Source organism: Saimiri boliviensis, chromosome 20 (genome assembly GCF_048565385.1).
Source record: "Saimiri boliviensis isolate mSaiBol1 chromosome 20, mSaiBol1.pri, whole genome shotgun sequence".
NCBI classification, from domain to species: domain Eukaryota; kingdom Metazoa; phylum Chordata; class Mammalia; order Primates; family Cebidae; genus Saimiri; species Saimiri boliviensis.
The window spans coordinates 30,591,016-30,606,090 of NC_133468.1; the positions used below are offsets into that span (position 1 = coordinate 30,591,016).

Genomic DNA, 15,075 nt, shown 5'->3' on the forward strand with positions numbered 1-15,075 from the left:
TAAGGGTCTCATGCCAAGCCTCTCGTGCCAGCTGCAGTCACAGCCTGGTTTTCTTATCCCTTCCAACAAATGTCAGTCTCATACAGGAAGTGCTGCTGCCTAGAAGGCCTTTTGTACAGACAGCTTGTCAGGTCTGGGAGTCTGACCTGTGGAACCAGCAGGCAGGTCCTCCACCTCAGCTCAGATGTCAGGTGGCACCTATTCCTGGGGCACAGCATCTCACCCCCAATGAGGTTCTGATGAAGGGGTACAAAGGAGGAGTCGCCATAGACCCTCACCTCTCCCTCATCCCCATCCCACTAAGCCGCCTGCTAGAGAAGCCTCAGCCGAGGGCCACATTCTACAACATGTGTATCGGGACTGCCTGAGGTGTCTCCACAGTGCTGGGTCACCACCCTGTAGCCCTTAATGCCCCAGGGTGATGCAGAAATGATGAGAAGACATTTGGGCCATCTAAAAATCCCCTGCCTAGAACCACAAGACAGGGTGGGGTCTGGCATTCTTAGGAATGCAGGACTTTTGTGTTATACCATAAAGGGCCAACTGTTATACCAGTCGACTAAAGGCCAGAGTCTACCAATGCATCTACCCACAGGACAGACTTCAGCATTGTTGATGTGGGAAAGTATGGATGACACCCTGCCCCTAGGGCACTGGGACACAATCTGAGTGGTAGTCTGGGGAGTCCACAAAGGCCTTCACGGTAAACGCCCTGTAAAGACAATCTCCTCTACCTTGTGCCACAGGAGCCCTTGGAGCATGGGGCAATGGCAATGGCAGGCAGCACACATACCAGTCATCTTTTATTTGGAGGTTAATTCCATTAGGATATGAACAGATTCAGCAATAATCGAGACTGTGTTCCTTATGGAAGGGCTCAAGCCAAGAAGGTCATGGACGGGAGTGCAGAGCTTGTCTTCAGTGGTACTTCCGTAGCCGCTCGTGCTCTGAAGTCAGAAAGGCAAGATGGTGAGCATCTTAAAAGGTTACAGTGAAGGCACAGGATGACAGGGATGAGAATAGCAGGCTGAGATCACACAAAGCCTGCCTTAGAATTCCCTTCAGAGATGACCCAGGTCCTGTTTGCCGGTGTCTCTGCAGAATCTGCAGACCCAGGAGCACAAAGACACCGCAGGAGCCAACCTGCCACCTGGCCAGCCACTTTCTTTCCACAGGGAACACCTCAGACAAACAACCCCACAGAACCCGTCCTTCAGAGGCAGCACCGCCCTGGTGCAGCAGAATAGGAGTGAGATAGGGATGGGGGAGGGGTACACTGTCACCAACAGCCTAGTCAGAGGCCACCACTGATACTTTCCACCAGTCTCCCACCAGACAAGCTCCTCTTGAGGCTCAAAGCCAGAATAGCCATGGTTTTCTGGGATGCTAGATTATACCATGCAACTCATTTCTCTTTCCGCATTGGCTACTAGGAAGACCAAGCCAAATTTTCACAGAGCCTGCTGTATTTTAAAGAATGCTTCAAGCCGGGCGCGGTGGCTCAAGCCTGTAATCCCAGCACTTTGGGAGGCTGAGGCGGGTGGATCACAAGGTCAGGAGATCGAGACCATCCTGGTCAACACGGTGAAACCCCGTCTCTACTTAAAATACAAAAAATTAGCTGGGCATGGTGGCGCATGCCTGTAATCCCAGCTACTCAGGAGGTTGAGGCAGGAGAATTGCCTGAACCCAGGAGGTGGAGGTTGCGGTGAGCCGAGATCGTGCCATTGCACTCCAGCCTGGGTAACAAGAGTGAAATTCCGTCTCAAAAAAAAAAAAAAAAAAAAAAGAATGCTTCAAAGTATTTTCTTTACCGTGGCTTCATCTTGTTTTTCCTGTGTTCTCTGTCACAGTTTTCGCACTTCAAACACTATATACTGTACTCTGCTACGTCCCTCCAATTCTTTTAGGTGGAAATGTAAGTAAGGAACTTAATAAAGGCCCCTCAGCCTCGGAAGAAGGTGAACTGCTTTATCTAACGAAATACGTCACCACCACCCTCTCGTGGTAAACTGAAGGCAAGACGCCCCAGAGATACTCACTGAGCTCCTTGTAGGAAATGGTGTAGTTGAAGACTATGTAGCATGCCAGCACCATGGTAAGTCCCGCAATGCTACCCTTCTTCACGTTGATATATTTGTTATAGTACCGGTAGTAACCTGCAAATGCAAGAGGCGCTCACTGCCCTGCTGGGCCTCACAACTTAGTGAAATTGAGTGCACAGTTGAGTCTAGCTAGCCTTCAGGTACCCTGTCATGCTCTGGCTGTTTAAGCCCCTCGCCCTGCATTTTCGCTGATAAAGGCAAAAAGCACCAATGCCATTAGGGTCTCTGATCACCATAGCCTGAACTATAAGCACATAACAGCTCCTGAACTAGGCCCACCTGGATCCCTCCTCTCTCCTTTGGCCTTTATCTGGTAACCTCCTGAGTAGCTGGGACTACAGGCATGTACCACCACACCCGGCTAATTTTTCTTTGTGTTTTTTATAGAGATGGGGGTCTCTCCATATTGCCTAGGCTGGTCTCAAATTCAGCTCAAGCGATCCTCCCCTCTCAGCCTCCTGAAGTGTTGGGATTACAGGCATGAGTCACCGAACCTGGCCAAGAAAGGCCATTTCAAATATTTGTCCTAGAAGTTCTGGCAGGGAGGCGAGCATCATACTATAGACTAATGCTCACTATAGTTCCAACTCATTTTCCTCTTTAAGAAGTTTTAGAATTTCTTTTTAAGACAGAGGCAGACGTACTGATTGCAGCAACAGAAAACATTTTCTTGGCTGCAGTGTCTCAGAACCAGCCTTTGAAAGGTCCAGTCAACCATGGAGGTCCAAGGCCTAGCCACCCCTCCCCTCCTCTACATAACTTACTGCTCTCAGACAACAAGGCCTTCATCGCCCAAATTAATTCATGGCAAAAAGAGACCTTAAGACTCAGATACTTGCGTTCATTTACACACATCACAAGACACTGACCTCTTTGAAACGCTCCGACAATGCCACTAGGGCTGAAGTCCCGCATCAAGATCCAGCTTGGCAGCTCTCCTAGTTTGACCTCCAGAAGTTTCCTGTCCTTCAGTGGTACTGAAAGGGAAGAGTGAGAAAAAACACCCACTGAATAATCTCCCAATAACATAAATGGCATCCTTTCGTGTCACTATTTCAACTAGGCAATAAAGGTGCGTAATGTAATTACACAGAGGCTGCACTTAAATAATATTACGAATACATCACATCAAGCCCACTATTTTAAGTCTGAGTCTGTGTAATAGCAAAACTGCTGCAGGGACAACTTTATTAAACAACAGAACATCTGAGTAACAGCTTGCTGGGAATAACTACAGAAAAGGGTCTCAAAGAAAGCAGTGAAGTGGAGGACAGGAAAGATTACTGCAAAGCTATCATTTACTTGACATTATTAGATTATTTCATCTTCAAAACAAGCAGTTCATGCCTATACCTTACAGGAGGGGTCAGGGAATAGACTCAGAAAGGTTGGGGAACGTGGCCAAACTCACACATACAGCATGAGGGCAGGACTGGCCCCATGTCCCTGGAGCCAATGTGAGGGTGGCTTGTCCAACCCTGGGGACCTATGCTTGGAGAACGTACAAGAGGGGATGTGGAAGGAGAATGGTGTGACAGTGCCCTCAAGAGTCTCGCTCAGAATGGACGCACTTGTTTACTGGGGAAGGGCCTCAGAGAGCGCCTGGATTCACACAGCTGCCAGCCTCCCCAAAGGGGCCAGAATGAGCAAGTTCAATGAAAGAAACCCAAGGAATCTCCACCTCCAGCATCCTGGGACCACAGAGACCAACAATTTCCAAAGATAAAAATTAGAGATAACATATTCTGGGAAGTCAAATTACTTAGGAAAAGCACTCCAAATGACTGAATGGACCCAGACCATATTCCAAAGGGAGTCTGTGAACAAGGAATCGGAAGGATTCCTGGCTGAGGCTGCACTGTCCTCACATCTGGGCCCAGGAGGAGACTATGGAGGGCCAGGGAGTGGTTGGGCCTGTGGGCTCAGGAGGAGACTACGGAGGGCCAGGGAGTGGTTGGGCCTGTAGGCGGTCTAGGAGATGCACCTAAGAGAGGAATGATCTCCCCTGCTCTCCCTGCAAAGATTATTTTATTTTATTTGAGACCGAATCTCACTCTGTGGTCCAGGATGGAGTGCAGTGGTACGATCCGGGCTCACTGCAACCTCCGCCTCCTGGGTTCAAGCAATTCTCTGCCTCAGCCTCCCGAGTAGCTGGGACTACAGGCACGTAGCACCACACCCGGCTAATTTTTGTATTTTTAGTAGAGATGGGGTTTCACCATCTTGGCCAGGCTGGTCTTGAACTCCTAACCTGGTGATCCACCCACCTCGGCCTCCCAAAGTGCTGGGATTACAGGCGTGAGCCACCATGCCCGGCCTGAGACAGAGTTTCACTATGTTGGCCAGACTGGTCTTGAACTTCTGACGTTGTGATCCACCCACCTTGGCCTCCCAAAGTGCTGGGATTATAGGCGTGAGCCACCACACCTGGCCAAGATCAGTTTTAAAAACCTTTTAGCAGGTGTCCTATTGAGGGCAAAGAGTCAAGGACCACTGTGCCTTCTCAAAGATAACAAGAGGAGCCAGATTAAAACATTCCAAGGTTTTGTCTCCATTTTGGGATCAAAGGAAAGACTAAGGCTCTGTCAGGATCAGCCTTGAGAGTACACTGGTGGAGGCCGGCTGCTGTGACTCACACATGTAATCCCAGCACTTTGGGAGGCCAAGGTGGGCAGATCACCTGAGGTCAGGAGTTTGAGACCAGCCTGTCCAACATGATAAAACTGCACCATGAGATCACGCCACTGCACCTGCCCAGGGTGGAATGCAGTGGTGCAATCTCGGCTCACTGCAACCTCCACCTCCAGGATTCAAGCCATTCTCCTGCCTTAGCCTCCTGAGTAGCTGGGACTACAGGTGCCAATTTTCGAATTTTTAGTAGAGATAGGATTTCACCATGTTGGCTGGGCTGGTCTCAAACTCCTGACCTCAGGCAATTTGCCTGCCTTAACCTCCCAAAGTACTGGGATTACAGGCATGAGCCACCTTGCCAGGCCAGAAAAGTAACTTCTTTTTTTTTTTTTTTTTTTTTTTTTTGAGACGGAGTTTCGCTCTTGTTACCCAGGCTGGAGTGCAATGGCGCGATCTTGGCTCACCACCACCTCCACCTCCTGGGTTCAGGCAATTCTCCTGCCTCAGCCTCCTGAGTAGCTGGGATTACAGGCACGCACCACCATGCCCAGCTAATTTTTTGTATTTTTAGTAGAGACAGGGTTTCACCATGTTGACCAGGATGGTCTCGATCTCTTGACCTTGTGATCCACCCGCCTCGGCCTCCCAAAGTGCTGGGATTACAGGCTTGAGCCACCGCGCCCGGCCGAAAAGTAACTTCTTTTTTTTTTTTTTTTTTTTTTTTTTTGAGACGGAGTTTCGCTCTTGTTACCCAGGCTGGAGTGCAATGGCGCGATCTCGGCTCACCGCAACCTCCGCCTCCTGGGTTCAGGCAATTCTCCTGCCTCAGCCTCCTGAGTAGCTGGGATTACAGGCACGCACCACCATGCCCAGCTAATTTTTTGTATTTTTAGTAGAGACGGGGTTTCACCATGTTGACCAGGATGGTCTCGATCTCTCGACCTCGTGATCCACCCGTCTCGGCCTCCCAAAGTGCTGGGATTACAGGCTTGAGCCACCGCGCCCGGCCGAAAAGTAACTTCTTGATCTAGTGAAGCCATATTTTTCCACATTCACACAAACTATGCAGACATATTCCGCATCTCATGACCATGTTCAGGGGCTGGCATGGTGCCTGGCACATCACAGGAGGAAAAAAGCAAACAATTTACAACTTGTTTTTCTCCCTACTTCTATCTCTGTATTATGAAGACAAGAGTGTTTCCTTAAAACTAACACATTTACAAGCACAGAAAAACACACACTGTCCTTAAGGATAGCCAAGTTCAGCAATATCACAAAACTCCAAGGGACCACCCAGTTCATCAAAGATCCATCTATACTTAATCCACAAATTTATCTTAAAGGAAGGCAGAGGAAGGCCTCAGTCCTTGGTTGCCCCACCGGAGCTCCCACCCTCACCCTACAAACACACCCACTCCTCTGCAGCACTGAAGCTTCCACCTGCAATCACTGGCTCACGAAAAGAGACCGAGTAGAGTTCAGACACAGAGCAGACCCTTGGGTCAAGTTTCTGGGTTTAGTGCCACTTTGTAGGTGTGTGCTCTTGGGCAATGTACTACTCCTTCTCAGTTTCCTCCTTTGTAAAATCCTTGGTATTTAGCCCTAGGTACTATGTAAGTGAGAACTATTACTACCTTTCTGCCTGATTATGAGCTACCTGAAGGTAGAAACATCCCCACCACTTCTTGGCACATGACAGACTCTCAGTAATGGTTGTGGAACAACCACAGATCCTTGAGAGGAAGCATATTCTTCATTACTATGAAGCCACGTGGAAATGGCAAGTCTCTCCTGAGTGCTAAATCTAACCTAGGGTTTGTCCAGAGAATAAAGATTTCAGGCTTTGCAGGCCACATAAGGTCTCCATAGCATAGTCTATCTTTTTTTTTTTTTTTTCTTTGAGATGGAGTTTTCCTCTTGTTACCCAGGCTGGAGTGCAATGGCACGATCTTGGCTCACCACAACCTCCACCTCCTGGGTTCAGGCAATTCTCCTGACTCAGCCTCCTGAGTAGCTGGGATTACAGGCACACGCCACCATGCCCAGCTAATTTTTTATATTTTTAGTAGAGACGGGGTTTCACCATGTTGACCAGGACAGGACGGTCTCGATCTCTTGACCTTGTGATCCACCCACCTTGGCCTCCCAAAGTGCTGGGAATAAAAGGCTTGAGCCACCGCGTCCAGCTAGTCTATCTTTTTCTAAAACAATCTTTTTAAAAACAGAAAACCAGCCCAATGCAGTGGCTCACACCTGTAATCCCAGCACTTTGGGAGACCGAGATGGGAGGATGGCTTGAGGCCAGGAGTTTGAGAATCCATCTCTAAAATAAATAAATAAAATAAAATATAAAATAAAATAATCATTCTGGGCCCAGCGCGGTGGCTCTCGCCTGTAATCCCAGGACTTTGGGAGGCTGAGGCGGGTAGATCACCTGAGGTCAGGAGTTTGACACCAGCCTGGCCAACATGGTGAAATTCCTTCCCTACTAAAAATACAAAAAGCCAGGCATGGTGGCAGGGGTGCCTAAAATCTAAGCTACTCAGGAGGCTGAAACAGGAGAATTCCTTGAACCTGGGAGGCAGAGGCTGCAGTGAACCAAGATTGTGTCACTGCACTCCAGCCTAGGCAATGCAACGAGAATTCATCTCAAAAAAAAAAAAAAAAAAAAAAAGGCCGGGCGCAGTGGCTCAGACCTATAATCCCAGCACTTTCAGAGACTGAGGCGGGCTGTAAGGTCAGGAGTTCAAGACCAGCCTGACCAATATGGTGAAACATCATCTCTACCAAAAATACAAAAAGAAAATTAGCCAGGCATGGTGGCGCATGCCTGTAATCCCAGCTACTCAGGAGGCTGAGGCAGGAGAATTACTTGAACCCGGGAGGCAGAGGTTGCAGTGAGCTGAGATCCTGCTACTGCACTGCAGCCTGGGCACAGAGCAAGATTCCGCCTAAAAAAAAAAAAAAAAAACCCACAAAACACAGAACCAACAACAACAACCAAAAAAACATTCTGAGCTCATGGCCAGACAAAAGCAGGCCACAGGAATTCCAACTCACTGGCCTCAGTTTGCCAACCCCTGATCTTATCTACTGCTGATAATTCCTATTTCCCTCACTTTATTTGCTCATGAAAAACTGTCTTTGTACTGTGGTGACAGACACCACCTAAAAGATCACCAATACTTAAGAGACATGGACTCCAATTTCTTCACCTGGGGTGATGCTGAATAGGCCAGGCATGTGACATGACCCTGCATAAAGGTCACAAAGTAAAGGCTGGGATGACCAGCTCATACCAACTGAGTACTTACGGTGGGCCAGGCAGTGTTCCAAGTGTCTTTCATGTACTACTAAATCGATTAATACTTAGTCCAGAGCTCTTCACTACAGCCCAATGTTTAGACAAAATCTCAAGCCCTAATGCTCGCTTTTCACAGGTTGCCTCCTTAACACAACTACCGTGGATGATGAATATTCTTATGCCAATTTTACTAAGGGGAAAACAGCCTCCTTCTCATCTTTTCTGATCCCCTCTACATTTCTCCAGGCTGAGATTAAGAATACAGAGCCCAGGTGCAGTGGCTCACGACTGTAATCCCAGCATTTTGGGAGGCCAAGTCAAGTGAATCACTTGAGATCAGGAGTTTGAGACCAGCCTGGCCAATGTAGCAAAACTCCATCTCTACTAAAAATACAAAGTATTAGTCAGCATGGTAATTGTGTGCCTATAATCCCAGATACTCGGGAGGCTGAGGCAGGAAACTAGCTTGAACTCGGGAGGTGGAGGTTGCAGTGAACTAAGATCATGCCACTGCACTCCAGCCTGGGTGACAGAGCTAGACTCTGTCTCAAAAAAAAAAAAAAAAAAAGCCGGGCACGGTGGCTCAAGCCTGTAATGCCAGCACTTTGGGAGGCCGAGGCGGGTGGATCACGAGGTCGAGAGATCGAGACCATCCTGGTCAACACGGTGAAACCCCGTCTCTACTAAAAATACAAAAAATTAGCTGGGCATGGTGGCGCGTGCCTGTAATCCCAGTTACTCAGGAGGCTGAGGCAGGAGAATTGCTTGAACCCAGGAGGTGGAGGTTGCGGTGAGCCAAGATCGCGACATTGCACTCCAGCCTGGGTAACAAGAGCGAAACTCTGTCTCAAAAAAAAAAAAGAATACAGAAACTGGGCTGGGTGGGCACGGTGGCTCACACCTATAATCCCAGCACTTTGGGAGGTCAAAGTGGGCAGATCACTTGAGGTCAGGGGTTCGAGACCAGCCTGGCCAACATGGCGAAACCCTGTCTTCACTAAAAATACAAAAATTAGCAGAGCATGGTGGCTGGCACCTGTCATCCCAGCTACTCCGGAGGCTGAGGCTGGAGAATTGCTTGAACCTAGGAGGCCAAGGATGCAGTAAGTGAGATCACACCATTGCACTCCAGCCTGGGCGACAACAGCAAAATTCCATCTCAAAAAAAAAAGAACACAGAAACTGGGGTAAGACATACATGCGTTAACCCAAGTCTGCCACCATCAGGCTGTGAGACCTGAAAGGCCACACCACATCCCAAACCATTATTTTCCTCATCTGTAAAAAGGGATTGACTTTCCCAACAAGGATTCGCTTACAAGGCTACCATGGAGCAACCAGAACTAAAAACATGGTTTAGCCCTATTCAAAAACAAACAAAAATCATCAGTGCGCACAGGTGGATGACTGCGGCGATTTACACATGTGTGTCACTGAAAAGCCTGATGGTCATAAGGCCGTCCTAGAGAATAAGCTCATTTACCACGAAGCCTCAGGTCTGAATACCAGCTCAGCTCTCTCACGAGTTGTGACCTTGAACAGGTCACCTCACCTCTCTGAGCCTATTCAACAAATACGCATCGAACCTTACATGGTATTAGGCACTGCCCTAGTCCTGAGCTCTTCCTGGAGCTTCATCTGAGCATCAGCTTTGGAAAGAAGAAGAGCAGAAGCTGCGCATAGCATTCAAGTTTAAAGCGCCTGGGAGGCAGCGGAAGAGGCAAGCGGTTACTTCCTTGCGGAAAAAGGGGCAGTGGCCCAAGGCGGCGCATTCCCAGGCCCGGAATTGCGTGCCCCGGGCAGCAGGAAAAAGCGAGGCTGGACGGGCGCAGAGGGGTGGGCAGCGGAGGACCCTAACTTAAAGGTCTAGCGCGCCTTGAGGTCGCGGCGAAGTCCCTGAGCGAAGGGCAGGCAGCTCCGCAGCTTCCTCCTCTCCCAGTGCGGCTATGGACCCTGGACCCTGGCTCCTGTTCCCACCGCGGCGTCCAAACAGCTCTACCCGACGCCAGACACTCACCGACTGACGCCATTTTGGAGTACTGGTGTCCGCTGCGCCCGGCCGCGCGAGGACTGCTGGGTAGGGAACGCACGCCCCATCTGGGAGCGGAGAGCAGAGGCTCACGGGAAGCCAGTCACAACTGCGAAGACTCTTGGGCTGCTTACTAGAGGGCCAGGAAGCGAAGGGAGAGGTTTCTGCAAAGTAAAAAATTGAGGGTCCTGCAGGTAGAGGGAGAGAGCGCCTCAGCCTGGGCTCCCTGCTTAAAAGGTGGGAAGAGGCCGTGCTGGGACTACAGGCGTGCAGGAACACGCCAGGCTAATTTTTGTATTTTTAGTAGAGACAGGGCTTCACCATGTTGGCCAGGCTGGTCTCGAACTCCTGGCCTCAAGTGGTCTGCCTGCCTTGGCCTCCCAAAGGATTGCAGCTGTGAGCCACCGCGCCCAGCCTATTTATTTATTTATTTTATTTTAATTTTTTTAGAGTCTCACTCTGTCGCCAGGTGCCGGGCACGATCTCGGCTCACTGCAACCTCCGCTTCCGGGATTCAAGCAATTCTCCTGCTTCAGCCTCCCGGGTAGCTGAGACTACAGGCGCGCGCCACCACGCCCAGCTAACTTTTTTTGTATTTTTAGTAGAGACGGGGTTTCACCATGTTGGCCAGGATGGTTTCAATCTCTTGACCTCGTGATCCGCCCACCTCGGCGTCCCAAAGTGCTGGGATTACAGGTTTGAGCCACCGCGCCCGGCCTTATTTATTTATTACTTTTCAGACAGAGCCTCACTCTGTCACCCAGACTGTAGTGCAGTGGCATCATCTGAGCTCACTGCAACCTCTGCCTCCAGGGTTCAAGAGAACCTTCCACCTCGGCCTCCTTAGTAGCTGAGACTACAAACACGAACCACCATGCCTGGCTCAGTTTTGTATTTTTAGTAGAAACGGGGTTTCCTCATGTCGGCCAAGCTGGTCTCGAACTCCTAACTTCAAATGATCCACCCACCTTGGCCTCCCAAAGTACTGGCATTACAGGGTTGAGCCACCACGCCCGGCCTCATGATCTCTATTTTAACATTAATGCTGGTCAGTTGTTGTGTCTAAACCACAAAAGGGAGGATATATGAGCCACGTCCAACTTAAACTCCAGTCATGGCCAGGAACTCAGTTTCTTTTTTTCTTTTTTGAGACGGAGTCTCTCTCTGTCGCCAGGATGGAGTGCAGTGGTGCAATCTCGGCTCACTCCAGCCTGGGTGACAAGGTGATCCCCTTCTCCACGCCCGCACCGGACAGTCGTGGGGATGCAGGAGCCGACGGAGTCCAGAATCCGTACACTGGGAGCCTGGGCTGTGATTGTATACATATAAATGCCGAGGTTTTAGTTAATGAACTGGGGTTGTTTCGGGGAAGGTGGAGATGGATTGGAGGGAACAGGAGCAGATAATTCCAGATACACTTTTTAAAAAAAAATTTTTATCTGGCCGGGCGCGGTGGCTCAAGCTTGTAATCCCAGCACTTTGGGAGGCCGAGGCGGGTGGATCACGAGGTCGAGAGATCGAGACCATCCTGGTCAACATGGTGAAACCCCGTCTCTACTAAAAATACAAAAAATGAGCTGGGCATGGTGGCACGTGCCTGTAATCCCAGCTACTCAGGAGGCTGAGGCAGGAGAATTGCCTGAACCCAGGAGGCGGAGGTTGCGGTGAGCCGAGATCGCGCCATTGCACTCCAGCCTGGGTAACAAGAGCGAAACTCCGTCTCAAAAAAAAAAAAAAAAAAAAAAAAAAAAAAAAAAATTTATCTAAGAGAGTCCTGCTCTGTCTCCCAGGCTGGAGTGTGGAGTGCAATGGCGAGATCTCAGCATTGCAACCTCCGCCTCCCGGGTTCGAGTGATTCTCCTGCCTCAGCCTCCCGAGTAACTGGGATTTCAGGTGCCCGCCACGATGCCCGGCTAATTTTTGTATTTTTAGTAGAGACGGGGCTTTACCATGTTCGACAGGCTAGTCTCGAACTCTTGACCTTAGGTGATCCTCCTGCCTTGGCCACCCAAAGTGCTGGGAGTACAGGTGTGAGCTACTGCGCTGGCCTGAACATAGTACTCTTCCATTGATCTGGCCCTGGTAAAAATTTTCTTAGTAATAGCTATGCAGAGAGCTGGAGAAAAGAGAATCCAAATCCCTGACAACCCCGGCCCAGCCTTCCCAGCTAAGCTGCGTTTTTGTTTTCGCATTTTCGTGGCTTACCAAAAGTTTCTCCTTAGGAGACTCCATAGCCCGAGGGAGGTGAATTTTTCCTGACAAAGAGGATTATTCCTGAACCCCTTGGTGACATCTGCTTCTGTCCTGCTTTGTTTACTTTTACACTTCCCTCTGAATAGCTGCATTACAAAAGGGAAAAAGAACTACTAGTTAATCCCAAACCAAAATAAAGGAGAGAAAAGGACTGGTTGCTACACTGGACAACTGCTGAAATAAGGTTCATCTAAAGCACAAAACTCTGGGAGTTTCCCCACACCTCATGGTGCAATGGTAGCGCATCTGACTCCAGATCAGAAGGTTGCATGTTCAAATCACGTCGGAGTCAAACATGTTGGCTGTTCTTCTCTTTAGCCACCAGGAGTTATAGAGACTTGCTGCTGACTCAGCCATGGACAACTATATTTTCAGTTCTTAGCAAAAAGAACCTAAAGATTTCTTTTTGTGAGGGCCTCAGCAGTGGATGGGCACCTTAGCTAAAGTGTGAGGAAAAATTCAGAGCCAAAACTCAGGTCGTGCTGTTCACATCTGTAGCAGGATTTATCAGAACAGTGCTTCAGATAGCACAATTACAGGACTTCAGATAGGACCTTAAAACAGTGCTGGAGTACTTTGGAGGCTGAGGTAGGCAGATCATTTGAGCCCAGGCTCTTGTTTGTAGTCTCAGCTACTAGGGAGGCTGAGGTGGAAGGTTCTCTTGAACTCTGGAGGCAGTTGCAGTGAGCTCAGATGGTCCTGTAGTCCCAGCTGCTGCTTAGGAGGCTGAGGCGGGAGGATCCCTTGAGCCCAGGAGGTTGAGGCTGCAGTGAGCTATGATTACGCCACTGCACTCCAGCCTGGGTGACAAGGTGAGACACAATCTCTAAATGAATAAATAAATAAAATGGTTCAGAGCTAAGGGAATTGTGGCCTTCCCAATCCAGCGTTGGTGGTGCAGCCAGTTCTCCAGCATTTGAGGTTCCAGTGCCACTACGACACAGCTTTATTCAAAAGGAACAAGGAGGAGCAAGGAGCAGTTCCCTCTGAGACCAGACTGAGAGTCTCCTACTGATCAGCAGTCACCAAAGGAAATTCCACCCACCCAGCAAATGCGGGAGAGGAGCAAAAGATTCAAGGAAAGGCTTGAAGTCAGCTGTCTTCCCCGAGCGCACCTTTGGGAGCCTCCTGCGCTCTTCTTAGCTGGGGCCGATCTCACTTGGAAGACACAAAAGCAATCGGCCCAAGGACTGCGCTGGCCTGACCTGTCATCCGGCTCTCCTCACGTTCCTATTGGAACGACCTGCTGGACTGAGTTCCTTGTCCTCTGCCTAGGGGCAGCCAGGCCTGACCTCACTACCTTCCCTTCCGAAGTATCTGGGATGATAGGTGCATGCCACCATGCCCAGCTAATTTTTGTATTTTTAGTAGAGGCAGGGTTTCACCATGTAGGCCAGGCTGGTCTCAAACTCCTGACCTCAGTTGATCCACCCACCTCAGCCTCCCAAATGTCTGGAAACTGGAGCACTGACTGTTCCCCCATTTTATGTTAAAGCAAACAGGAGCTGGGTGTGGTGGCTTATGCCTGTAATCCCAGAACTTTGGGAGGCTGAGATGGGAGGAACGCTTGAGCCCAAGAGACCAAGACCAGCCTGGGCAACATAGCAAGACCCCATCTCTCTCTTTTTTTTTTTTTGAGACGGAATTTCGCTCTTGTTACCCAGGCTGGAGTGCAATGGCGCGATCTCGGCTCACCGCAACCTCTACCTCCTGGGCTCAGGCAATTCTCCTGCCTCAGCCTCCTAAGTAGCTGGGATTACAGACGCCACCACGCCCAGCTAGTTTTTTGTATTTTTAGTAGAGACAGGGTTTCACCATGTTGACCAGGATGGTCTCGATCTCTCGACCTCGTGATCCACCCACCTCGGCCTCCCAAAGTGCTGGAATTACAGGCTTGAGCCACCACGCCCGGCCCCCCATCTCTTTTATTTCTATTTTATTTTATTTATTTGTTTTTCAGATGGAATCTTGCTCTATTGTCCAGGCTGGAGTGCAGTGCACGATCTTGGCTCACTGCAACCTCTGCCTCCCGGGTTCAAGCAATTCTACTGCCTCAGCTTCCGAAGTATCTGGGATGACAGGTGCATGCCACCATGCCCAGCTAATTTTTGTATTTTTAGTAGAGGCGGGGTTTCACCATGCAGGCCAGGCTGGTCTCAAACTCCTGACCTCAGTTGATCCACCCACCTCAGCCTCCCAAAGTGCTGGGATTACAGGCATGAGCCACTGTGCCCAGCCAACATATGTATGTTTATTGCAACACTATTTACAATAGCAAAGATATGGAACCAACCCAAATGCCCATTAATGGTAGACTGGGTAAAGAAAATGTGGTACATATACACCATGGAATACTATGCAGTCATAAAAAGGAATGAGATAATGTCCTTTGCAGAGACATGGATGAAGCTGGAAGCCATCATCCTCAGCAAATTGAATACAGGAATATGGAAAACCAAACACAGCATCTTCTCACTCATAAGTGGGAGTTGAATATTGAGAACACATGGCCACAGAGAGGGGAACAACACACACCCGGGCCTGTTGGGAGTTGGGGGTGAGGGGAGAGAACATAGAGGACAGGTCAGTAAGTGCAGCAAACCACCATGGCATGGCACACCTATACCGAAGTAACAAATTTGCACATTCTGCATATGTATCCTGTTTTTTTTTTTTTTTAAAGAATAAAGAAAAAAAACAGAAAAAAAAAACACTTAACCCCTCTGGGACTTAATGCAGTGTGAAAAAAA

General features: G+C 49.3%; 1 protein-coding gene across 1 annotated transcript; it reads right to left on the minus strand.

Annotated features, from left to right (window-relative positions):
• Positions 1–790: 790 nt before the first annotated feature.
• Positions 791–10,154, minus strand: ATP5MF (ATP synthase membrane subunit f). Its single transcript, XM_010344774.3, has 4 exons — positions 10,061–10,154; positions 2,975–3,082; positions 2,043–2,159; positions 791–947 (listed from the first exon to the last, which is right to left on the minus strand). The coding sequence occupies exons 1-4, from the start codon at positions 10,071–10,073 to the stop codon at positions 919–921; spliced, it is 267 nt and encodes an 88-aa protein (XP_010343076.1). The 5' UTR covers positions 10,074–10,154; the 3' UTR covers positions 791–918.
• Between the last annotated feature and the right edge of the window lie 4,921 nt (positions 10,155–15,075).